Source organism: Anomaloglossus baeobatrachus, chromosome 4 (assembly GCF_048569485.1).
Source record: "Anomaloglossus baeobatrachus isolate aAnoBae1 chromosome 4, aAnoBae1.hap1, whole genome shotgun sequence".
In the NCBI taxonomy this organism is placed as follows: domain Eukaryota; kingdom Metazoa; phylum Chordata; class Amphibia; order Anura; family Aromobatidae; genus Anomaloglossus; species Anomaloglossus baeobatrachus.
Genome location: NC_134356.1, coordinates 493830534 through 493858505, shown reverse-complemented (window position 1 = coordinate 493858505; position 27972 = coordinate 493830534). Strand labels below are relative to the sequence as shown.

At 39.7% G+C, this 27972-nt stretch overlaps 1 protein-coding gene across 3 annotated transcripts in view; it reads left to right on the top strand.

Moving 5' to 3' along the window:
* The window catches only part of DMXL2 (Dmx like 2), a 315382-nt gene extending 294660 nt beyond the window's left edge, over positions 1 to 20722 (top strand). For all 3 annotated transcript variants that reach the window (XM_075345795.1, XM_075345794.1, XM_075345793.1), the window contains 7 exons: positions 929 to 989; positions 1070 to 1197; positions 1279 to 1356; positions 12129 to 12220; positions 16859 to 16911; positions 18592 to 18809; positions 18934 to 20722. In XM_075345795.1, coding sequence (XP_075201910.1) covers positions 929 to 989; positions 1070 to 1197; positions 1279 to 1356; positions 12129 to 12220; positions 16859 to 16911; positions 18592 to 18809; positions 18934 to 19143 — 840 coding nt within the window. In that variant the 3' untranslated portion in view covers positions 19144 to 20722. The remainder of the gene's footprint in view (positions 1 to 928; positions 990 to 1069; positions 1198 to 1278; positions 1357 to 12128; positions 12221 to 16858; positions 16912 to 18591; positions 18810 to 18933) is intronic.
* The last annotated feature ends 7250 nt before the right edge of the window (positions 20723 to 27972 follow it).

Below are 27972 nucleotides of genomic sequence, written 5' to 3'. Positions count from 1 at the left end.
CACACGTGCGCTTTAAATCGCTGCAGAAATGTCCGTAGTGAAAAAAAAGCCGATTCCATGCGCTCTGCCTGCAGCTCCTGCCATAGACAGAGCAGGGGCTGCCGGGAAAGCGCACGGAAGAAGTGACATGTCACTTCTTAGAACGCAGCGCTTCGGCAGTAGCCGAAGCGCTGCGCTCTAAAACGCCACGTGCGCACGGCCCCTGCACAATCTCCATAGACTGTGCAGGGGACGCAGGACGCATGCGCTACAAAGCGCAGCGTAACTGCATGTATTTACGCAACGTGCGCACATAGCCTTACATTTATTTTTTTTCTCTACATTTGTTGAGCAAAAAAAAGTAGAAGGAAAGTTATACACCTTGGACACGGCCATATATTTATCTACCAAATAGTTATATTGTGTATAAAGCTTACAACTCCACACGCCCTACATGACCACCACCACCCCCTGATAAATTACAAAAATATATCTATATTTATGGGGGGGGGGGAGTTTTGCATTCACCCCACTTCCTAGAAACATAGCAAAAAAAAGTAAAATTTTATTTCTCCAATAAATTTAGATGTAGTTCTGAATAAAGAGTATCCCTCATATAATTTAGATATTTTAATTCAATAATAAAAAAATATTTTTGGTTATTCAGGCCAAAATGAAGCATTAAAGGGTTAATTATATTTTGTTTCGTACTATTCTTGAAACCGTCCATAAACCATCTGCCAGACAGAACAAATAAAAAGTGATACCAGCCACAATCCATTATTAATATCAGACAAAACAATTCTACCATCCTCCATGTCCCAATGTAAATGTCAGATGTACATAGTGTAATAGTAATTTACATTACTTGCTGTATCATTAATAGGCTTTTATAATGTATTGATGCTATTTGTGTTTCTTTTTTTTTTTTTCTTCTATTTTCTTAAAGCTGATAAAAAGAAATTTAAATAATGTGAAACGCATGGCTTCGCACCCCGTCCACCAGTACTGTAAGTAGCAGACTGACACTCTACTGAGTCCAAAAACATCTGTACACAATCGTGATTATTTTTTAATTATCTTATGGCAGATCTAACAGGTGCCCAAGATGGCAGTGTCCGCATGTTTGAGTGGAGTCGGCCCCAGCAGCTCATTTGTTTCCGCCAAGCTGGCAATGCTCGGGTTACAAGATTGTATTTTAATTCCCAAGGCAATAAGGTATATTCCATTACTGATGCAGTTTGGTGGCTCTTTTTAGATGAGTAGATCAGCTAAGTACGGTTGTTATTTACCTTGCAGTGTGGTGTTGCTGACGGAGAAGGATTCTTAAGCATTTGGCAAGTTAATCAGACAGTCTCCAACCCAAAACCTTACTTGGTAAGTCTCTGAGAAGACAAGTAATTATCAGAATATTTTGTGAAAGAAATAATTTTTTTTTCTGGGAATTCAATCTACGTAAATATTATTTAAGCCTTCAATCAAATCTTTTTACTGAATTTCTATTTCTTGTATTTTGAGGTAAGGTTTAAGTTCCTTGGGTCCTACGGTAGTACTAAAGTTGTACAAAATAAATTGCAGGCTATGTATAACTAATTGTTCACCTCTAAAATCATGACTAAGGCTGGTTTCACATTGCGTTTTTTTCCTACGTTCAGTGGTCTCGTTGGAGCTTCCATCCAAACAACCCCACAAAACGTGTTTCAGATGCATGCGCCGACTGGGCCATTTACTATAATGGAGCAGACGGAGTCAGTGTGTGCTCTGTCTTGCACCATTTTCGGGCGTATAGGCTTTCTGCAGGTGGACACCCAGGCGTAGTAGACTCCCTCCCCCCTCCGTGCCGGCCCGCCCTTCTGCAGCACCGGCCCGCCCCTCCTCAGAGCCGGCCCGCCCCCCGCAGCTGAGGTCCGCTCGCACGGTCGGACCTCAGTCGAATGGATACTAGCATGACACTCGGCTCCTGCTGTACTGCCAGCGTGAGCAGAGTGTCATGCAAGCATCGCACTAGTGCGCCGTGTGGCCCTGGCCTTAGAATGGCACTCTCTTCTATCTTCTGGTACTTATAATTATATTCAGTGTGTCACTGTGAGTACGGGGGATTGAGTGGGGCGAATATCATTTCTTTTAATATTCTTAAGGCAGTCTGTCATTACACAATTCAGTCCTCGTTCAAACAAGTGTTCTTCAAGGATGAGTTCTGAGATTTTCACAGAGCAAGTTTCCATTACAGGCTCATTATAGACTTCAGAGCTGTTCACACATGGTTATGTTCTTGGGGACTGAGTGGTCTTCACAAAATCTCAGTGACATGTCTGGTTTTTGATCAAAATTACCCATACAATGCTATCAGGCAGTGAAAATCGCATTCTTAACACAGATGCTTTTATTTTAATTTTTTTTCTTGTGAATCCATTTGTGTCCCTTGCAGTCTGTGTTCACTTTGTCAATTGAAGCATTACATCTAAAATCCTGGGCCTCAGTTATAAAATATTTTATCCATATACAAAGAAACATTGAGGGATAGCCGATAAAGAAAAGATAGTTGTTTGGCGTAATTCTGTTTTTTATGTTAATCCATCAATATTTGTGTGCATTGCTGGTTAATTTTACCCATTTTATATTTTTTTACCAGCCTCTCTTATGTTTCTCAATCTACCATAAGAGAGGAGGCAATGACATTTTCTCTATGCCTCTACACTCCATTCATACAATGGACCAATTTTCAAATTCGATGGTTAATGCAATAGGGCTAGTTATTTTGGACAATGAGTCACTGAGCTCCAAATTGCCACCGACCTACATGTATGGAAAACTCAGTTTGTTCTCTGGTCATTAGAAACGTGTCATTTGGCCCACACTAGCTCTTATAGTGAGGTATACACTAACGTGTGTCACATTTGAAAAGCAAGTGGTAAATCTCATTTTGGGACATGCACAACCTAATCACTGACTGTGACATCCAACAATGAGTATGTGAACTGCGAAAGAGAAGCGCAATAGGTCCAATAAACAACGAAAGGTGATAAAGGTAAAGGACTCGTCTATAGGGGTTGTGCCAGTCACAACCCCTATACTCGTATGTAGACAACGGTAGAACAGCTGCAGCAACGGGATAGTGATGCAAGGTTTTCAAAAGGACGAGCTCCTGTGCAGAGCGGACGGATCCTGACCTTGAGGTCGGGATCCTGATTCAATATTGATCCAAGACTGTGATTTGCTCCGCAAAGGGAGCTCAGTACTCCTGAAACGCGTTGCCCTGTACATGAAAATAAAAAGACATTAATCGATCACAATCTCTGGACTGGTGAATAGCGCGGGATCACAACTCGTTTCCTTTTGTAAACCTTGCATCCAACAATGACTAGAAGCAAAAGGCTCCAGAAAAAAAACCATTATTTTCTCCCTGCAGCTGCACCTCCTATTAACTGCTGCATAATTACCACTAAGGTTGTAGGTAAACGTTACAGTTGTTATGTGTCTCTCTTCTGCCTAACATGCTGCCTACTGACTCGTGTCACATCTGATCCATCTCCAGCAGTAGAGACACTAAGGTGGATCACAGTCAGTGAAAGTGGGTCTTTTTCCTCTCTACCCCTGCTCTCCTGTTTGGTAGATACTAATGAGGGATTATATGAGTGTGTCATCGCCAGCTAAAAATATAGTACTCTGATCTATTAGAAGACATTGGTAAGGTCCTTTATTTGTATTATTAAAATATGCAAGATTCACACTTTGTTCCTGGGTTCTTTACCGGAGCCTTCATCAGGTGTGTATTACTGATATCACACTATAGGTAGTTTAAATGCAGAATTCTGGTGGACCAAAACCTCATGGAGGTGAGGGGCCTGATTTGAATAAACGTATTGTTTTTTTATATGTCAGTTATAAATGACTCCTACAACTGTGGACATGGATATATCGATAAATCTGTGAATTACATCAAGAATACTTAATATAAAAGCATCTAAAAACTTTATAAAGGCACTGTTTCTGTAAATTTTTGCTCTCTCTCACAGTCATCAATAGGCAGGTAATAGTGTATCAAATTCTTCTTACCAAGTAATAGTTATTGGTATTGCTCTTCGGTTTGTCACACTACATACAGGCATAACAAATGGGCAAAATCTGACTAGGACTGGCAGAGCATCGGACAGGGATTATCACTGTTGCTTTGCAGCGCTGGGGTCCTGGGACCAAATCCAACAAAGAGCACAATATCTGCAAGGAGTTTGTGTTTGTGTGAATTTCCTCTGGTTTCCTCCAACACTCTAAAGACATATTGATATAGTTTGCTCGCCCCAATCATGATGTCTGTAAAGCGCTGTGGAATTAATGGGGCTATGTAATAGAGTAAAATGAATATAAATAAATGGCAAGTGCAATGCATGCTGGGAAGTGAGGAAAAGGAAAATCCTGTACCTATGGTGCTGGCACAATTCTGATGAAAGGAAGGGCCCACTCCAATAGGATGGATGTTAACTTACAAAACCTATGATTCGGGGCAGTTTTTGGACATAATAGATGGATACTTTCATCAAAACCAGTTTTATATTGCTGCTTTTAGGCCCTGTGAGCACTGAGAAATAACTTTTTCTTAAGAAAAATCCGAACCCTCTGGCAGAATACCGCACCCGCGGCAAAAACCGCGGTAATTACGCACCCGTACGTTGGTACCTGCGGTTTCTTACCATTTCTATGGCATAAACCGCAGGTATCTGCAGAAATGAAGTGACATGCTTATTCAGAAATTCTGCAGCAATACCTAGAGGTAAAAAAACCGCAGTGTGCGCAAAGGGCCTTATACAGGATTCCTATGAGAAAACAGGACGTATGTAATGCGGTAACAAACACCCAAACTCCACTCCTTTTCCTCTCTCATGTCTTCAAATGAAATGTGAATCCCGTAGGTTTGGGATTCATTGTGGGTTGCCTAGTAGAGGAGACAGAGTAATATAGAAAGATGAACATTTACATTTTACTGTTGTAAATGACTTCACATGTCACTAGAGCATAGTGGGCATTATCAATCTCACCTGTAACTGAAGCTACATCAGGAGATCAAAGGATTTAGGGCTGCATTCTTCCATCTGAATGGGACCCAAAATATTATTTATTATTATACTTGATCCAACATGTTAGTATTGTCATCACTGTCCCCACTGGGACTTGCTAGCTATGTTCCCTATCAGGATGTCTATGGAGAGTGGGCGGAAGCTTGAGAGCCTGGAGTAAACCTACACAAACATGAGGATAACATACAGACCCTGGACCCCAGCGCTGTAAGGCTATAGTGATGCACAACATATGTTTACTCCATTGGTATCCAAACTGACTTTTTGGAGTTTTTCTGTATTACATCTGGCCATTGGCACAGTAATGTACTGTACATATAGTTAACATCTAGTAAATTATTGTGGCTGACATCCCCTTAAGGCTATGTGCCCTCGTTGCGTTCTGTCCCTGCAGAAATTTCTGCAGCGATTTGAACAGCACACGTGCGCTTCAAATCGCTGCAGAAACACTGCGTACTGAAAAGCTGATTTCATGCACTCTGGATGCAGCCCCTCCCATAGACAGAGCGGGGGCTGCATCCAAAGTGCACAAAAGAAGTGACATGTTGCTTTTTAGAACGCAGCGATTTGGCAGCATGCAAATCGCTGCGTTCTAAAACGCAACGTGCGCATGGATAATGCACAATCTTCATAGACGCAGGGCGCATGCAGTTATGCTGCGGTGCAGAATGCAGCGTAACTGCATGCAACACGCACACGTGGGCACAGAGCCTTAAGGGAATCTGTCAACAGGTTTTAGCTGCCTCATCTGAGCACAGCATGATGTAGGCAAACCCAACGATGTATCACTTACATTACTGGCTGCAGCCATTCTGACACGTTCAGAATTTTTAGATTTTGCCATGTAGCAGAGCTGAGAAAGTTGTCCCCACCTACACCAGGCTCTCTATAGAGATTGTACATTGACATTGAAGTGCCAATCACAGCAGGGGGCGTTTTGGACTGCCTTGCACATGACATTGTAGTCATAGTCCAAGTAATGATAAGGGTCCTGCTGCTGAAACAAACAACAGATCGGACTGTAACAAGACAGGCATCCCTGAATTTTCTGTGTTAACCCATGCAGCATGCTGGCTTCCACTTAGATAGCAAAAACCTGCTGACAGATTCCCTTTCGCTTGTGTGTGGTTTGGGGTCTAAAGTTTCAAATTACTTAATTTGCATCATGTACAATACCTTGCTTCGTTGTAGTCCTTCCTAACATATGTTTCATGGGAGTGAGCGTGTGTAGTCTACAAATGGATGACAAATGGGACATACTTGTATTTCCATAATGTTCATTTCAATCTGTTTTATCAGTTTGCCCGTTATCAGCACAACGTCAGGGTTACACTTGACGATGAAAATGCGTTTTGCCAAAACTGCTGACGATGTTTTTTCTCAATAATATCAGATTCTGTGTCTTTTATTGCATTCGTGGCTTTCAGCACCATTATTTATCTAAGGCTGCATCCACAGGCTAATGCAGTTTACATCCTTCCCATCTAAAAAATTGCGAAGGTATAGTCAGAAAAGGCCGATTTCTTCCTTGAAGGTAATTTTTCTGTTTACAGCTGCAGGAGGAGTGATAACAGGATTAAACCTTTCATTATAACCATTTGGAATTATGTATTCACATTGAAGACGCTGAATTCAATTATAATCATGTGCTTCCAGCAAACCTTCCAATTACTCGGCTGCTATTTTCGTGGATGCAGTTGTATATTTTGTGAAATTAAGTTACATTTTCCATAAAACTGAAAGTAATCAGGCATTTCTGATGTGTTTTTTTTCTAAATCTCCCTGATTGCAGAGCGTTACGTCTTGTTAATGGGCTGATTTAACCAGACTTCAGAGAAGCTTCTGGACGGAAATGAATCATGGAACTTTTACATTTCCATGATGTGGTTTAGGTTGTACATACAAAAAAATATATTTGTTAACACAGCTTTTTTTAATCATACCTGTGTGGTTTCTAATGCTGTACAACAACCACAATAACACTGTATGCAGTTTATGTTTAGTTTCTTCCCACATTTATCTAATACGTCCTAACTAAGGTGATAACTAAGATGGCCACCGATGACATCATAGACCCTCCCATCAGCATGGATCCACCAGATGACGACATAGACCCTCCCATCAGCATCACCACGGATCCGTCCAATGACGTCATAGACCTGCCTACGATGACACCCACCAATCAGCTCATGGACTAAAGGGTGCTTTACACGCGGCGACATCGCTAACAATATATCATCGAGGTCACGGTGTTTGTGATGCACATCCGGCGTCGTTAGCGACATCGCAGCATGTGACAGCGAGGAGCGACAATCAACAATCGCAAAAACGGCAACGATCTTTGACACGTCGCTCCTTTTCATTATATCGGTGATGGTGCATGACGCTGGTTGTTTGTCGTTCCTGCGGCATCACATATCGCTTTGTGGGACACCGCAGGAGCGACGAACATCTCCTTACCTGCGTCCACTGGCAATGAAGAAGGAATGAGGTGGGTGGCATGTTCCAGCCGCTCATCTCCGCCCCTTCTCTTCTATTGGATGGCTGTTTTGTGACGTCGCTGTGACGCCGAACGCATCTCCCCCTTGAAGGAGGGATTGTTCGGCAGCAACAGTGACATCACAGAACAGGTATGAGCGTGTGACGCTGCCATAGCGATATTGTTCGCTACGGTAGCGATCACCACATATCGCACCAACGACGGGGGCGGGTGCTATCGCTCGCGACATCGCTAGCAATGTCGCAGCGTGTAAAGCACCCTTTATACATTGTTCAACCCACTGACCAATGGACACATCCAAGTATTCCCACTGTAGGGCTGACTATGCCCCTTTTCCTAGTTTTTTCAAGAGCATATTCTTGGAATAAATCAGTTAGTTTTGAGCCGACCTTGCTCGAGAAAAGTTGAACATCCGACTGTGTGTCTGATCTCATTTTTCAAGCATGCACTCGATCCACACCAATTAGAATCAGGCAGTAGGCCACACGAGTGAACCCTGGTTAAGTGTTCACCCTAACAAACCCACTCCAACACCCGGGACCTGCTTTACCCTGCACAAGAATGGTAAAGAGTTACTAAATAGAAGGGTTACTGTATAATATAATAATTCAATAGAATCTTCAAATACATGTAATATATTCACTGTGCAATCCAATTGAAGTCATGACTTTTATTAATCTTATTAAAAGGCTATATAAATATATATTATTTAAAAAAGATATTAGATTAAAATAGAAGATCTATTAGGGCAATACAGTATTATTACATATTTATCACCCAATATTAGCATTTAATTAGGAAAAATTGCTGGTAAGAGAAATAAAAAAACAGCAAAGGGAACTGGAATGGTCATGATCACACAACAAAATTAACCAATTCCCAGCACATGATTTTCATCCTGAAAGTGGTCCATATTGTTTAGTTTGCTGTGCAGCGCTCCTAAAAGAACGTAAGGCACTATTATGGTATATATAGGGCATTACCTAAGCTCACTTAGTGTATATAGCTAAGTAGTAGTAAGGAATGATAAACAAATTAATAGCAGATGAAACTCCATTAGATTGGGAACTCAATGGTATTCGTGGTAATCTGCAAAAGCACCAGTGCTATATTAAATAAATGACCTCCCAATCACAAGACCATTTATTACGAGGTCTATATTGCCCTAAATATTAGCTTCAGCCCTATGCGATTCCTCAAGTAATATTACTGCCTTGATTATTCAGGGGCTAGCAGTATAGGTTTGCATTGATATGTGATGCATGATATTATTCATCTTATATGATAACATTATAATATTGTAGTTGGCAGTGTTTAGCAACCATACCATCAGACTTACCGGCTATTGAACACCGCCCTCTATCAATATAAATGCAAACCTATACTGCTAGCCCCTGATGAATCAAGGCAGCAAAATTACGTGAGGAAACACATTGGGACAAAGCTAATCTTTAGGGCAATATAGACCTCCTATTAGGTGCATGCAAAAAGATAAACAGCAATGATCAACTGAGACTTGTTTTTAATATTGTAATAGAACATCATCAGTCAAAAATGGAAAAATCCCTATATATATATATATATATATATATATATATATATATATATATATATATATATATATATATATATATATATATATATATATACATATATATATATTAATTTATTTATTTATTTATTTTTTATACAATTTTAAGAAACTGTAAGCAAGTATATACACATAGAACAACAGAGGCTGAAAAATACAGAGAAAAAGTGAAGCAAAACTTTATAAACGTACAGTTATTGCAGAACAAAGTAAATTTGTTCTAATAGCGCGTGTGAGCTAATGGGGACGGTATATGGGATACTTGGAATAATGAAAGCATGTCCCCCTGAGTTTGGAATGGATAAATAGGCATCTTCAGAGGAGGAAAAAGCCAGTAAATGCTTCCATTGAGCAACAAGAGGAAAACCTATAGGAAATCCTAATAGGGGGAAGAAATGAAAAGGCAAAGGGAAGTTATGTCTTCTAGACTCTGATAATCATAAGGGAGGTAAAGCCAATGGGGATTGCCTGCTGTACCTTGCCCATGAACTCTACACATGCTCAAACCTTTCCACCCTGCCAATGAAGAGAGCTGTTAAGGCGGCGTTAAACGGTACGATATATCGTGCGATATGTCGTCGAATTCGTGACGCACATCCGGCATCGTTAGAGATGTCGTACCGTGTGACACCTCCGAACGACTGTTAACGAGCAAAAATACCATATCGTTGCTCGTTGACACGTCGTTCATTTCCATAATGTCGTTCCTCCTTCTGCGCATCGGTTGTTCGTCGTTCGCGAGGTAGCACACATCGCTACGTGTGACACCTCGGGAACAACGAACAACAACTTACCTGCGTACCGCCGGCAATGAGGAAGGAAGGAGGTGGGCGGGATGTTACGTCCCGCTCATCTCCGCCCCTCTGCTTCTATTGGGCGGCCGCTGTGTGATGTCGCTGTGACATCGAACGTCCCTCCCCCTTCAGGAAGAGGATGTTCGCCGCCCACAGCGACGTCGTTAGGGAGGTAAGTACGTGTGACGGGGGTTTAACGACTTTGTGCGATACGGGCAATGAATTGCCCGTGACACACAAACGACGGAGACAGGTGCGATCGCACGATAAATCGTTGCGTGTAACGACGCCTTAAGTTGATCAATCATTTACCAAGATAAGCTTTAGCAATAATTTACTTTGTCAGTTGAAATATAAATGAGGGTTTCCCAAGGATTTTTCATCAAGGTATGGCTGTTAATAGAATAAGGGAGTAGACTTTAATCCAACGCGTTAGGGCATAGCCACCAAATATGTGTCATATGGGCAACCTTGATAAATTGGGGGATAGCCTTAACGATTCTGGCTGGGGGCAAATGTCTTAAGAACATTGTAGTTTGTTGCAAGTTAGGCTGCCATTGGATGGTGTACTTAAAGGGAGCCTGTCACCACTTTTTTGGCCTATAAGCTACGGCCACCACCACCGGGCTCTTATATACAGCATTCTAACATGCTGTATATAAGAGCCCAGGCTGGGGGTATAACATAAAAAAAACACTTTATAATACTTACCTAACGGTCGCGCGGTGGGCCTAATGAGCGTCTCCGTTGTCGTTGCCGGCGCCACCTTTTTCGGCCATCTTCGGCCTCTTTCTGAAGCCTGGGTGCATGACGCGGCTACGTCATACACACTCGCTGGTCCTGCGAAGGCGCACTACAATACTTTGATCTGCCCTGCTCAGGACCTGAATGCCGGCGAGTGTGTATGACGTAGCCGCGTCATGCACCCAGGCTTCAGAAAGAGGGTGAAGATGGCCGAAAGAGGCGGCACCGGCTCCGGACACGGAGACGCCCATTAGCCCCATAGCGCGACTGCTAGGTAAGTATTATAAAGTGTTTTTTATGTTATATCCCCGGCCTGGGCTCTTATATACAGCATGTTAGAATGCTGTATATAAGAGCCCAGTGGTGGTTGCAGCTTTTAGGCCGAAAACGTGGTGACAGGTTCCCTTTAAGGTCTCACCTTTTGAGAACTAAATGTGGGTACATAGTAAGGAAATGGTGAATTGTTCAAATGGGGTAATAGAAATTGGAGGGGAAACTGACCAGAGTAATGAAGTGGCAAAATGTTTGAGTTGTAGATTGTTGAAATATTTATGTAGATTGTTATAATTGTTGAAATATTTCTCTTGGGGGCAGGGCCTCCTTTTTCCTGCAGAGTGGTGAAGGCTTTTAGTCCAGTACAATAGAGGAGATGGGGAATTTTCGATAATCCGGCAGCAGTGCTAGCTTCTGGCAATTCTTTGCCTAGTAGAAACAGATCATTGCCGCATATAGGAGCGCGGGGCAGATGAAGGGTAAATAAGAGCTGGAGAGTATTTTATAGTGTCCCAGAGTTTCAGAGAATGGGACAGAGGTCTATGATGTCACTATACATACATTTATAAGTTTATAACAGGCTGCGGGTCCAGTATGCTCCTGCTAAACTTTGAACTGTAAATATGACCCAATTTAAACAGTGTACTTAGGAAGAATATCAAAACTCGGTAAGCTTTGCCGTAGTTCAGAACTTATTCTTGTAGATTGATTTATTTTTTTCTATAGTTTTATTAATTTTGTACAATAATCTGCATAAATATTTACTGTTTAAGTAATTTTATGAGGACTTGTTTTTCCAGAACAACTTGCAGTTTTCTTTGGTACGAAGAGTAGGGAAAATGATCAAAAAGGAAAAAGCTGCAATTCTGCTGTTTTTATTTGCTTGGATTTTTTTTCTTAAATGTTCTTTATTCTGCAGCGTAAAAATAACCTATTAATTGCATATAGTCAGGCTCAGACACCGTAAATAAGATTACTATTCCTGTATCACTATTCACTAATGGAACAAATTAGAAATAAAAGGAATAGTTTTTTTTGGCTGCCTAATATATGAGCGTTATTTTTTCAATGTTATCTATAACGTGGGCTATTGAAGCTTATATCATGAAAAAGCAATAGTCCACAAAACAGCCACTTTTTTATATTTCGTTAATTTATTGCAATTTTTTTTTCAGAGTTGGCAGTGTCATACTAAAACCACAAGTGACTTTGCATTTATTACCTCATCAAGCTTGGTTGCTACATCAGGACAATCCAACGATAACAGGTATGATGTATGGAATTGTTTAAGAGGAGCTTACTGAGAATAAAAAGAATAAAGGAAATCTCATTCTACCTAAATATCTGATTACCTTTGATTAGTAAATCATGCTTGTTTTATCCGAAGAGGGAATCATTACAGAATTAAAATGGCCGCTGTCTTGTTACACTAACAGAAACCTTTCCTACAGTGTTCATAGGACTGGTGCCTGTGAGCATGAGCAGTATGAAGCTTTTCTGCTGTGACCTGGAGATAACTTGAGTGGACATGGTATAGTTATCTACAAGTCACAGTCCCTCAGCATTTCAAAACACGATAAACAGCAATTCGAACAGCCTCTTCTTACCTTAGTTTTCCTTATATCACAGTTATTTCATTACAACAAACAGACCAGACAGGATGCACAGTAGTGAAAGCAGCCACCTCTTACCTCAGCACCCCAGATATCTTCAGCAGTAGATCAGAAACACAGGGAGGGCTTGAGTGTGAACGACATCTTCTTACCTTAACACCCTTGGGATCTCCATTGTTAGAGCACAAAGACAAAGTGGACAGCAGGGTGAGCAGCGTCTTCATACCTCAGCACTCCTACTATCTACAGTATTAGAACAGATAGACCGAGTGGACAACTGTGTGAGCAGCCTCTTCTTACCTCAGCACTGCTAGTACCTACAGCACATCTTACTACACATGAAAAGAGGAGGTGGAGCTCCCTACTGCACATGCTCCCAGGCATCTGTCTTATTAGGCTACGTGCGTGTTTTTGCACGTTTTTCGGGTGATTTTTGGTCTTAAACCTGCATGACTTTGCTTCCCCAGCATACTCTGAGTTTTCATTTTTGCTGTCCGCACAGTGCAGTTTTGTTTTAGGTGCGTTTTTGTGGTGACCCCAAAGATGGAACCTGTCAATTCTTTCTGCGTTTTTGCCAACGTTTTTCACCCATGCAATGTCATGGAAAATACACGGCAAAAAAACCACGCAAAAACGCATGCATTTATTGATGCGTTTTTTTACCGCGGGTGCGTTTTTGTGCATTTTTTAGGGGCCAAAAACACTGCATCTTTGTGGTCACACAAAAACGCAGCGTGCCCACATAGCCTTACCATTCTAGGACCATTTCATGGGTATTTTAATTCTATAGTGATCGCATTTCTACACAAAACAAGTGTGATGTGCTGTTTAAAAGTTTTTAGAAATTCATAATTCTATTTCCTTTTAGACTTGCATTTTTTTATTTTTTTCTATCCCAGAGAACTTTAGGTATGCTGTCTATATTTCATGACAAATTTTAAACATTTATCCTTTACCCGGTAATTGAATAAAAACCTACAAATGAAATGGTAAATAGCCATGTAATGTTTATTAAAAAATACAAACTGCACATTTATACAACTAGTCCTCAGTTTCTATCCATTTGGAGATTGAGTAACTTCTTTCCAGTGTGTCTCCTCACTGTGTTGTGAGTCTTCCCGCAATCTGTTGTGTATATTTTTTTTAAATAAAGTTTGCAGTTTGATCACAATCATTATGTGGCCATTTATCGCATCTTGTGTAAATTTTTGTTTTAAATTGGTTGTCCAGGACTTTTCCATTGATGACCTGTCCTATCCCTAAGATAGGTCATCAATGTCTGATCAGTGGAGATATGATACCCCCCCTCCAACGCACGCACACACACACACACACACACACACACACACACACACACACACACACACACACACACACACACACGCGCGCACCCTCACCCTCCCACTCCCCTTCAATCAGTTGCTCCCGCTGCTGCTGCTGTCAGCTGGAGCTACTCAGTTGCGGATGCACAACTCTGTCAACTATATAGTGGCCACCCCTGGGCACTGCATATCTGCCCCCTATTTTAATCAATGTGGGGTGAATGTGCAGTACCTGGCCGCAGATACTATACTATTCCGTCAAAGGAGCCATGCTGTGCAGCTCCACAACCAAGAATTTCCGACCAGCGGCGGTATCAGGGACAGCTGATCCATGGGGGTGCCCGGGTGTCACACTCCCTTCCATTGATCACATTTTGGTGACCATTCCTAAGGATAGGTCATCGGTGATAAAGTCCCAGACAACCCCTAGGTAACGTCAGTTTTTCCATATACTTGGTTTTCTCCCCAGATATATACTATTACATTATTACCTACTTTCTAGGTTGTTTTTATTTTACTTTTTCTTTGATGTCACACTGGATTCCAGTAGCTGAATAAGTAAATAATTTGAAAGCCCGGTTTTCTATTCATGACTTTCAATCCATTGAGTTCTTTACTCCACATTACATAAAATGTTCTGTCTGTTAGACCTACCAGTTTATGTATCCATTTACACTATGGTTATTTGTTTCCGGTGTCATTATCTATTTCTCTAATGTATTCAGTCCATGCTGGTAACACAAGTAAGATTGTTTCATGTCAATCTTTAAATTGAGTTCATGGGTAAGTTTGAAAGGCGCTAACCTTTAGAATTCCCATCTTGGTAGCTAAGCACTTCTGTATAGGGCAATGACATAGACACTATGAAGCCGTGCTAGCGTCTGTGTTTCTGTGGAGATATAAAACAAATAGAGCATTAAGATCTAAAAACTCATGAATATGTCCTGATGGCTACTGTTAACGCATATATGGATTGGGGATAGATTAATAAATAGTGGAGGTTTATGATCAGCACTAGGTCACTTTCACACATCGTTCATTTGTATCAGTATTTGGCATCCAAAATAATGAATGGAACATAAAGACAAGTAACATATTTTCCATCTTCTTCTGTGTTTTGTTTAAAAATGCTGATATACAATACTGATCTGTATACTGCTATGTGAATATGGCCTTAAAATGAGTGGAATGATAGCAGCGCTGTTCATTTTCCATCCATATAGGCAGTTAATAGTGTGATTTTAGAAGTATTATAGGTAGTAATCTGCTTGTCTTAAAAGTTGAAATTTTTGTTTCAAATTAAAAAAGGACAAGGGTAGCTAACTATAGTGTAAAGAAAAAAGAGGAGGCTTAGGCTTACGTAATATTTACAGTTATTTCTATACTAATTTAATTAAAGAAAGTAAAATTTGGTTTAAAGATAATCTTACTACTACATGGAAGGAGATTGAAACCGACTTACATAATAATAATAATCATTTATATTCATTAATCATTCAGAATCTAATGAATCCTCATCAACCTCTCCTGAATCTCCCATTTTATGTGCAACTATCATCACAATGGAGAAAATTAGCGGCTTTAAATAAAAAAAGTAATAAATATGAGCAAATAAAGAATATCCCCCTTTTTTCAATTGGCTCCCAGAAGTCAAAACTCCAGAATTATGGAGGACGAGAAATCTAAAACAAATTTTGGATCTACATGATGGGACTAATTTTATTAATTTTCAAACTCTAAAAAAAAACAAAAAACCATGATTTACCAGATATTGATTTCTACAGCTATTTATCCATCAGAAAAATTATCTCCGCATTACTAAAAGACAACCATTTATTAACTGAAGAGTCTTGTAATCTTATCTGTAATGCCAATAATAATATTATTTGGCAAACTAGATGTATATATGAAATATTCAACAAAGACATTCTATTTGAAAAAAAGGCCATTTATGATAAAATGGGAAAAAGAGTTAAAAAACACCTTTTCCTTGGAAAAGTGGAATAGGTGTATTAGAGATATACTCCTCTAATATATGTTTAGCACTTCAAGAAGCTTATTATAAATTGCTTTCTAGGTGGTACTTTACTCCTCAAAAGCTATCGCTCTTTTCAAGTAATAATTCCCATTTATGCTGGAGAGGATGTAATTTAAAGGGAGATATTCTTCACATATTTTGGTCTTGTCCAAAATTGAGATATCTCTGGAGGGAGGTTAACCTTTTAATAAATAAAATTCTTGGAAATAGTATCACTATTACACCTCAATTGGCTCTTCTTTCATTAGATTTAGATAGCATTACCAAAGACAAATACCTAGTTATTCACATTTTTTTAATTGTTAAAATTCATATAGCGGCTAAATGGAAAAAGACAGATATACCATCTATTACAGAAATTAAAGAAACGATAATGCTTCATAATAATTATGAGAAGTTTCACCACTTTTAATTATCGATACCCAAAATACCAAAAAAATTGGGAAAGATAGAATAACCTAATGATATACCCTATTTAAACCCTTTTTTTTCCCCTCTCCCAGTTATATATTTAATAATTTATGTTTCTAAAATATCCTTGTGGTTATGATTGATCGATATGTTGTCATTTGGTGATTACCACTCCAATGAGTAAAGAAGATAGATTAAAAGTAGTACTTTATTGTTATAGTAGTTTAGTATGTAGTGGTTAAATTTAAAAGTAACATTCTATAACCTAGAATATTGACGTGTGTTGTTTACTAAAATCAGCAATGTATATTTTCATAACATGTCTGGTTATGTTCATATTGCTTTGTGTTAAATTAATAAAAACATTTAAAAGAAAAATGGCAAATTATCCAATTCAAAATATCTTCACTCTGAAGCTGATCTCTATTATCCATATGTTATTTCTTACCCCTGTTTATTCATTTACTTATTATTTATCTTGACAACTTAAATGCAACTCTTAATTTTTCTTTTTATTGTAGAAATGTTTGTTTGTGGGACACATTAATATCATCAAGTAACAGTCTGGTTCATGGTAAGAAGTCCCTCTCTATTTGGTTTATTAATTTGCTAGTTCGCACACCCACTAGTCCCTGGCCTCATAAGCATATACTGAAGGATCTTTAGAAATATATATATATATATATATATATATATATATATATATATATATATATATATAGATAGATAGATAGATAGATAGATACAGGGACAGTTAGGCAGGGATTAGTAATATTCCCCAATAACTGCTCGTGGTTCTGGGTGCATACAAGATCTGACAGGTTCCCTTTAAAGGTATTTTTCCATACAGAATGTTTATAACCTATCCATAGGATTGACAATAAATTATATGATTACTGTGGTCCTGCTGCTAAGACTTACATTGAGCCATAATAGAAAGGGGGAGTCAGCACTACCTGTGAATTGCATGCAACAAATAAGTGTAAAATTCACAAATTCATTCCTACTGTACTATAATGCAAAATGAAATTTTTAGCAAACAGTTTAAATAATTTAATAAGCAGAACATATACCTGTGACATCCCAGAACCGCTCCCATGTTGCAAAGACAGATAACTGCGAATGAAGGCAGTCCAGGTGCCAGCATATTCAGCAAGGCCACACACACCAGAACAATGTCAGAACTGCCCCTCACAGTGTCTGACCAGCAGCCATGCATAAAGGCGGAGCAGGCCCAAGTAAATGGTTCTTAATTAATGATGCCTGTGGTACAGCATGAGGTAGTTGAATGTAAACAGCCTCCAACATTAGCTTTGATAGTAGCAGAAGGAATTTGCAAACCCCACTGGGCGTGCACGGCATAGTGGGGGTCAACAACCAGACCAATAATTCATTATAGAAAGGGGGGGCCAGCACTGCCTATGAATGGCATGGAACAAATAAAATTCTGTCTTTGCAACATGGGAGCGGTTCTGAGATGTCACAGGTATATGTGTTGCTTTTATATTAACTTAAAGGGAATCTGTCACCAGGTTTTTGCTCCCTCATCTGAGAGAGCAGCATAATAATGCTTATTAAAATATTTAGGAGGCCGTATGGCACAATGGTAAATTATATAATATAGAGTAGGCTCCCCCTATTGAGATTTTCCGGGACATGGTAGGGGTGGCTCAAATTATTGATCAACTGTTTGCTAAAAATCTTATTTTGCATTATAGTACAGTAGGAATGAATCTGTGAATTTTACACTTTTTATTTGTTGCATGCCATTCATAGCCAGTGCTGGCTCCCCCCTTTCTATAATGTCACATTGAGCCATAGCATGGGGGTTCAAAGCCTCCTATATGAAAAGAGTAGTACTCCTATGGAGTTGTGGTCGCACACCCTCAGTTCCCCTCAATTCACATAAGTGATTTTCATACCCTTCTTCTCATGATTGGTGGGGTTCCCACTGGCCAGACTCCCAGCAATCATATCACCGATGCTCTGAATATGTTGCTATTTATGGGACAACCCCTTTGACTTACTTTTTTTTTTTGTCTATAACCATGAAATGTTTAAACTGGAAAACCCTCCCTGTTATAAAACCAGTACTGTGCTACAGCCCTACTTCCAGTTCCTACTGATCCTCCATTGGTTCATCTTCTAGACAGTTTTTTGCCTAAAATAAATGACATAAGTGCATACAATATCAGTATTAAAGCAGGCATGTTGTAATTTTGCCTAATTTGTTTTCTCCCCCCCCCTCCTTCAGCTTTCAACTGCCATGATAATGGTGCCACCGTTCTTCAATATGCACCGAAACAGCAGCTCTTGATAACTGGTGGCAGGAAAGGATACATCTGTATCTTTGACATTAGACAAAGGCAACTCCTTCATACCTTCCAGGCCCACGACTCTGCTGTGAAGGCTCTTGCCCTGGATATTTCTGAAGAATGTTTTGTCACTGGCTCAGCTGAGGGTAACATGAAGGTAAGGTACAGAGATGTCCCCAGACACGTGTGACTACGCCAAGTTATAAAATAGATTGTAGTGAAGTCTTACACAGCAGAATCGCTGCGTGGCTAATTGGTACTTTATGTTCTATTTTATGCAGGTATGGAAGTTAACAGGCCATGGTCTACTTCATTCCTTCAAGAACGAGCACGCAAAGCAGTCCATTTTTAGAAATATCGGGGCAGGTGTCATGCAGATTGAAGTAGGAGAGAAAAAGCGAATCTTCTCCTGTGGAGCGGATGGCACTCTGAAAATGAGGATGTTACCTACTGCACTGAGGACCCAGTCAGGCATTTTCGATATTCTCTAGCCACGTTATCTTTTAAGCCTGTCTGCTCCTCCAAATGTTGATCCACTGATGCAAAACATGTAGGAAGATTTAGAAACTGTGAAGTTAGAAGCTGCTTAGGGGAGATACATACAAGGTTATTCATATTAAGAGCCAGGGTTTGTGCCGCTGAACAACATGGATATGCATGCCTGCCATATAGATCTGTAACACTGAGGTCATGAGGATTTCTCTGATGAGCTTACGGCACGAGTGCAAGTACTGCTGAACTTTTTAGCATCGTTCACACTCCTCGTTGAGATGCTATAGTTTACTTTTGAGGTAAATCAGCACACCATTAATTGCTGTAAATGGGTTGCAGATTGATTACATGAGGGATAGACAAAGGACCAAAAGGGATGCAGTGGTCTTTTGAGTTTACATGGTTTTAGTCATAAATGCCTGCAAGCATAAAGCCACTTTACACCGCAGAAGAGTTACCGGAGCCAAAAATATATACACAAACCATAGACGGAGCAAACTCCAACAAATGAAAGTCTTTCACTTTGTCCCTGAGGTCAATTTAGAAAGTAACATTTTAGAGATTTTTTTTTTCCTTTTCTTAACTTGTTAAGCCGTTTCCACATATCCCAGACATTTTACTTCCAGACACTTGTACTTTTCAGAAAGCATGTCAATGTCCTCCTGAATTATCCATTCTAGATGAAGGTAATGTATGGGTTTACCGTCACCTTGAGATACAACAACCAAGACAACTAGCAATGAAATTTGCCTAAAATTAATTCATAGCTGTCTGGGGACAGAAGAGCGGGTAATCATTCTTATCCTTGGTTGGGTATCTTTTATTATTTTGTATTGCTTTATTTATTTTTTGGGTATTAAACATTGTAATTTGCACATAATTTAACTGCTGTTTTTACCGTGTACTTTTCTTTGCACATTACCACTTGTCCGTTTGGCTTTAAGACGTCCACATTCATTGAAACCTACGTGTTGGTTGTAGTGAGCTTGACCATGGGTCTCTGTGTTCATACTTAGGTTTTATTATTATATTTTTTAATGCATTTCTAGGGTTTGTGCACATAAATTATTACACTCTGCTGGATTCCCATCTGTCAGGCAGTGATCAGGACCGAATAGGATCTTGTGAGCGCTGCTCTGATGGACATCACTGCAACACATTATAAAATGAATGTCAGGCTTCTGTGGCCGGATAGTGAATAGTGGAAAGCGATATAAACTAAATTATTCCACAGCATATGTATAACTATGCAGAGTTGAATATTGTTGGCTTGTATAATACTCAGCAGTGTCGTCTTCTTTTGATGTATTTTCTCTGTTGTAAACACATTGTTAATAAGCTTCCCAGGACTACTTACTGTCTGTGTACTACGTGTCATCCTCCAAGGTGTCCTATTATTTTTAATGCAGAGTTTTTTGTGTGTTGTACTGTAAAATATATTGGCATTTCATGCACCTTTCTCTTATAACTTTGCCTTCCTCGAAGACTATTTAAAAGATATAAAGTGTGTATAGAAAGAAAGAAGCATTGTAGAGTCTACCTTTGTAAGTTAAATAAACCCCTTTTATTTCATGGAAACATGGTCTTCATTTCTTGCGGATATTGAGGATAAAAAAAAATGTTTTATATTATGCATGTGAACTGGGGCTAACAAATATATCACTACTGTAACACCTTAATACAGAAAAAAAGCCTGAAAGGGGAATTCCCATCTCCAAGATCCTATCCCAATATGTAGTAGGTGTAATAATAATAATATTATTAATAATAATAATAATATTGGTAAATTCCCCCAATTAAAAATGTAGCATAGTTCTCCAAATTCATTATGTCACTTACCTCATGTTCCGGGCATTGCAGGACCTTGGGTATCCATAGTTATGACCACGAGCAGCTGACTGACTAATTGTGATTATATGCGTGGTCGTAACCATGGATATCTAAGGTCCTGCAATGCCCTGAGCATGATGTAATCGATATAGTAAATCAGGAGAACTATACTATATTTCTAATTGGATATATTTGCTCATATTGCACCTACTACATATTAGGATTGGATCTTGGAGATGGGAATACCCCTTTAAAGAAAAAATAAAAAAAAAAAAAAAAAGATTAATATTTGCCCATTAAGGTATGTCACACATTTAGACAGGCTTTAGAGGAGCTAAATCTGGTGCCACACAGGGACACAATTTAATAGACACTACAACACTAGTTGTTTCGAATATAAATTTCCTGATGACTAAGAGTAGGATTTTAGTATGAACTTAAAGAGAATCTGTCACCAGGTTTTTGCTCCCTCATCTGAGAGAGCAGCATAATACGGTATAAGAGACCGAGATCCTGATTCCAGCGATGTGTCACTTACTGGGCTGCTTAGTGTAGTTTTGATAAAATCACTGTTAATCAGCAGTAGATTATCATGAGAAGACTACTTGGCCTGGTACCAGGTACTCCAGCGTATTCATGAGCTCTGTATATCCCCTCCCCCACCACTGAGTGCAAGCTTTTTATATACACTTTACCTAGACAAAAAGCTTCCAATCTTTGTTGTGGGGTGGGATATAATACTCCACATTCAAATAACCGCTAGATCTGCAGCAGAGAAAACATTGATTTTGTCAAAATGACAGCAAACAGCTCAGTAAGTGGCACATCGCTGGAATTAGGGTCTCTATCCCTTCAGTATCCTGCAGCTCTTAGATGAGATAGGAAAAACCTCTCGATTTCCATGTCAAATGTGAGCAGTTGCTCCCCCTAGTGTTTAACAATTGAAAATATCAAAACTTTTAAAATAATTTTTCATAATTTATAATATTAAAAAATATGGATATGGAAATTGTTTTGTACCTTCTCCTGATTTATCAATTTTCAATAATGAGTTCCCTTTTCTGTGTTGTAAGCTGTTTACGGACCATTTTCTTTAGCTGTAAAATGCAACAGAGAATGGCAGGAAAATCCTACTAGTAAAGCTAAGGTTCACACAACCAGTAATCATCTGATAGAACGGATACAGCAGCAACACAACTTTTTTGTCTGTTTTGAAAAAAATATATTTTTGCAGGATCTTTTTTAATACTGGAATCTATGGAAAACGGATCGGTTTTTAATCTTTTATTTGAAACTGATCCAGTAAGCAAAAAAGAAATTCATTACAAATGAAAGAAAAACACGTGTCAATGGATCCACTTTCCATAGATTCCTATGTTAAAAAAAGAAAAAAAAAAAAAAGATCCTTTAGATATCGATTGTTTGAAAGTGGACAAAATGGTTCTGTTTGTGCAACCTTTTTGCCCATGGATTGCTGCTGTATCTGTTCTAACGGATGACTGGACGTGAACTTAGTGTAAACTTTATATGGAGTTAATTAGGATCACTTTAAATGAGGGCAGCTGTGTGCTGACTATTTAACATTAGTTTGTTAAACACATCCCCAATTGTAAAAGGGTGTTCACACTTATGCAACCACATTATTTTAATTTTGTTAATTTTATTTCCCCCCCTCAAATGATTTTAGTTTGTTTCCCAATGGATTTGAACAGATTATGGGACATGTTAAAGGTAGAAAAAGTTTTGAAGTGATTCTTCATGGTATGACTTTTTACGTGACAAAACCTTTGCCTTTTAAGGCTTTGTTCACACAGGCCTTTTTTGGTAAGGTTTTTTCCTGACCAAAACCTGATCTTGTGGCAGGAAATCTCATTTGAGTCATCTGTCTTTTTGGTGCGTTTGTTTTCTACAAAATGAGTTGTATCAATGACAAAAATGTTGCAAAATGCTGCAAAGAACAGACATGCTCATTCTTTGAAATCTGCAGCAAAATCGCAGGTATTTGGCAAAACAGTCAGGAAAAAATCTACAGGTGTTTGTGTGTGTGTGTGCATGAGATTTGAGAAATCTCAGACTTTGCTGGTACTGTAAAAAGCAGCTTTTTAATAGCATGGATTTGCATAAAACCAAGGCAAATCTGCAGCTAAAACACGCAGCAAATACCAAACCAAAAAAGCCCTGTGTGAACATACCATAACAGTGGATGCCGATTGTGATTTGTACACACTGCTGGGCTTGAAAGGGAAGGAGGTGGAGATTTGGCTTTGGGAGTACAGATTTTGAGCTAGTGGTAACATGGAAACCTCCTAGTTTAAGATGTTTATGTCACTGCAGCACTGACAGGTATAATCCATTGCAATGCGGTGGGTTATAACAGTGATCAGAGTAATAAAAGGTGAAGTCCAAGGGACTAAGAAAAAAGGGAAGAAAATGTAAAAATATTTTTTTAAAAAATCATTACATAAAGAACAAAATAAAATGAAAAGTATCTACCAATAAATATGTACATTCCCTGAAAGAAGTTCTGTCGCTTATCCATGTAATGTAAATAAAAGCTTATAACCTGACTTTAAATTCATCCACTGGTTTTATAAATTACTCTTTTGAAAGCTAAACCCTTCCAAATTTGGTTTAGGTTATGAAAATAAAGTTGCTGCAAAGCTGTGTGTGGTGAGGACCTGGAAGCCAGAGCATCGCGGGGACAGCATCGGGGACTCATCAGAGTTCCCAATGAACTCTGATGAGCCCGTGAAGTCACCCTCCATGGCGCGGGTGTCGCGAGCGTGTCATCGGGATGTCATCAGAGTTCATTGGGAACTCCACACACACACCCACACACACCTTGCTTTGTGAATACTCACCTGTCCCCGTGATCCTGTCCTCGGCGGTGCTGTCCCCTCAATGCACCTGCTTCCAGCTTCTCACTGCGGTGAATATTCAATGAGTTTAATGAGCAGCGGTCAGGAGAGGGAGGCAGCAGAGCCGAAAAAAACAGCGCTGGATACAGGTAAATATAGAAAATAATTTTAAGTGAAAGACTCGTGTTTTCTCCGGTTCGTGTGATACGTATGCAAACACGGATGTCACACGTGTGACATACACGTGACACACATATGACCATAACCATGCATGTGACTTGTACCTGATTAAACACGAATGCCTGAAACCAGCCTAAGGCTCAGCTCACATTTATCCTGCGCTCTACGCTGAGCCCTTACATCAGGGTTTATGTGTAAATCTTTGAAAAATGTGATTGATAAAATTACCAATAGAAAATTGACTATAATGAGGCAGATAGTCACTTTAAACTCCTTTCTGACCTGTGGTCCGGCAGTGTCCATCTTTTTATGTGTCTTTTTAGGAGTTCACAAAAGCACAATCAACAACAATTTTGTGCACCTTTGAAAAGGACACTACTGCACAGATGCGAAATGGTCTACAAAGTAATTCTGCTGCCTCATTATAGTGAATGAATATGTCGGGAGTTTCAACCGGAATCACGTATTTGGAGATGTAGATGTAAACCCTAATGTAGGTACTCAGCATAGAGCACCGGATAAATGTGAACTGAGCCAAAATGTTCTGTACCCAAATTGCCACCAACAGCATTAAAGCCAACCCACAAAAATCAAGTCCCCACTAAGGTCCATCCTCTCTTAACGGAAATATATGGGGCTACCATTTTACTGGTAGCACAAAGGCTCTGGAAAAGAGTTATGGCTCTCCCATTAACCACAGTTACCGTCAACATGTTTGGCATTGTTGTGGTGAGGAGACTAACAATTTATGGGTTGTGTGTGTCTCCAGAAGCATGAGTTGGGCACAATGCACGGGCACTACAGGGGCTTATTTGCAATTTTTAATTTTGCAACATTCACTGCATTTGACTCCATGGCTTTCTTCCACAGACAACATTTCAGTGGCCCAAAAGTAATTGGACAAATTTGTTTTACCATAAATACAATGTTCATTTCTTTGTCGCTCCATTGGGAGACCCAGAAAATTGGGGTGTATAGCTTCTGCCTCTGGAGGCCACACAAAGTATTACACTTTAAAAAGTGTAACCCCTCCCCTCTGCCTATACACCCTCCCGTGGACCACGGGCTCCTCAGTTTTATGCTTTGTGTGGAAGAAGGCACACACTTGGCTCGGTGGATCAAGGAACCGATTCTCGAGGCCTACCGTTCTTCTGGGCTTCCGCTCCCTTCAGGGCTGAAAGCCCATTCTACCAGAGCCGTAGGTGCGTCCTGGGCATTGCGGCACCGGGCGACGGCTCAGCAGGTGTGTCAGGCAGCTACGTGGTCTAGTCTGCACACTTTCACGAAGCACTATCTAGTGCATACCTATGCTTCGGCAGACGCCAGTCTAGGTAGGCGAGTCCTTCAGGCGGCGGTTGCCCACCTGTTAGAGGGGGCCGTTTTCGGCTCTTTTTATTGAGGTATTCTTTTACCCACCCAGGGACTGCTCTTGGACGTCCCAATTGTCTGGGTCTCCCAATGGAGCGACAAAGAAAAAGGGAATTTTGTTTACTTACCGTAAATTCCTTTTCTTCTAGCTCATATTGGGAGACCCAGCACCCACCCCTGTGCCCTTTGGGCTGGTTGTTCTTTTGTGTACACATGTTGTTGATGTTGAATTGTTCTTTTGGTTCATGGTCTTCAGTTCTCCGAACATCCTTCGGATTGAATTTACCCTAGACCAATTTATAAGTTTTCTCCTTCCTGCTTTTGCACCAAAACTGAGGAGCCCGTGGTCCACGGGAGGGTGTATAGGCAGAGGGGAGGGGTTACACTTTTTAAAGTGTAATACTTTGTGTGGCCTCCAGAGGCAGAAGCTATACACCCCAATTGTCTGGGTCTCCCAATAGGAGAAAAGGAATTTACGGTAAGTAAACAAAATTCCCTTTTTTTAATACATTGTAGAGATTCCTTTGCAGGCAGTGACTACCTCAAGTCTGGGTGCCATGGACATCACCAAACGCTGGGTTTCCTCCTTTGTGATGCTTTGCCAGACCTTTACTGTAGCTGACTTTAGTTGTTGCTTACATGTGGGTCTTTCTACGTTAAGTTTTTTCTTAAGCATGTGAAATGCAGCTCGACGGGGTTGAAATCTGGTGAGTGACTTGGCCATTGCAGAATATTCCACTTCATTGACTTAAAAAACTCATGGGTTTCTTTCGCAGTATGTTTTGGGTCATTCTCCATCTGTACGGCGAAGCACCATCCAGTCAATCTTGTTGAATCTGAGCAGATAGAATCTCCCTGTACAATTCAGAATTCATCCAGCTGCTTTTATCTTCAGTCACATCATCAATAACACTAGTGACCCAGGGCCATGGGAAGCCATGCATGTCCAGCAATCACATTGCCTCCACCATGTTTTACAGAGGATATGGTGTGCTTTGAATCATGAGCCATTCAAAATCTTCTCCTTACTTTCTTTTTCCCATTCTTTTGGTAAGGTTGATATTAGTTTCATCTGACCAAAGAATGCTTTTCCAGACTGGGCGGCTTCGAATTTTTTTTTTTACAAAGTCTAATCAGGCCTTTCTATTTTTCAGACTGATTAATGGTTTGCACCTTTTGGTAAACACTCATAATACTCAATACTCACTCAATAATTACACTTTGGGTCACAGAAAAGGGCACAAAAAGTGCACAACTTTTTTGGGAAAGGCTCAATTTTTTTCACCCCTTAGATAAAAGTAAACCCATGTTTGGTATCTATGAACTCGTACCAACCTGAGGCATCACGCTCACACATCAGTTTTACTACTTAGTGAACACAGGAAATAAAATACCCCCAAAACAATCGTGCTTTTTTTTTTGCAATTTCTCTGCACTTGGATTTTGTTTTGCCGTTTCCTAGTACACTATATGGTAAAAGTCATGGTTTCATTTAAAAATACAACTCATGGCAATATTGATGGAGAAATAAAAATTTACAGCTCTCTGAAGAAGGGGAGCAAAGGACAAAAATGGAAAATCGCCTGATCATGAAGGGGTTAATTACGCAGCGCATTCCAGACACCATCATCACTATCCCCTCTGGGACGCACTATAAATTCCCCATCGGTGTGTTTTTCTAATGTGGGTGGAAACCAGAGTACACGGTGGAAACCCACATAAACACGGGGAGAACATATAAACTCCTTGCAGATGTCCTTGGTGGGATATGAGCCCAGGACCCCTTTGTTGCTACAGTGCTAACCCCTGAGCCACCATGCTACCCATTATATGCTAATTTCAATGGTGTCATTCAAAACTAGAAATCTTCCTTCAGAAAACAAGTACTCATACAGTTATTTTTGTAGAATATTAGAAAAAAATCAGGGATCTTGAAAGAGGTGTAAAAAATGAAAGCAAAATAATGAAAATTGGCTGCAACCTTGAGAGATTAATCAGTTCTCACATGTTCATGTTGGAACTTTCATCAACAGTCTTTTGTTTTTGTTTTTTAATTCCTTGACGTCAGTTTTTATCAGCCAACGCGGTCTTCACATTTGCATTCTGGGGCTATGGAAGTTTGACAGCATTTCCAATATTTTTTGGTGTGAATATATAATGCATTTATGGTTTTGTATGAACAGAGCCTGAAATTGAGGGCAAAGATATAGTCATATGTAATAAAGCATAATATCATCTATTATATCAGTATTTTGTATCTGATTTCCCTGGGAGAGCATGGATACAATTACATCAGTAGGACAGTTAAGTATAAATAATGCAAGACCAGATTGATTTCACTATTTTGTCTGGTTCCTGGAGCCTTCAGCTTGTAAATAAACTCTTACAAAGGTACAAAAAAAATAGTATCCCAAAAATGTAGGGAAAATTGGAATTCCAAAATTCAAGGTGCGGAACTAAAAGTATGGCCATATTTGTATGCCGAGAAATATTTCATGTGCATTAATATCACATTCTCACTAATGACTGATGAGAATATTATGAGATTGTCATATGTACAACTGAAATCTAGACACTTTTTCTTTTTCATCT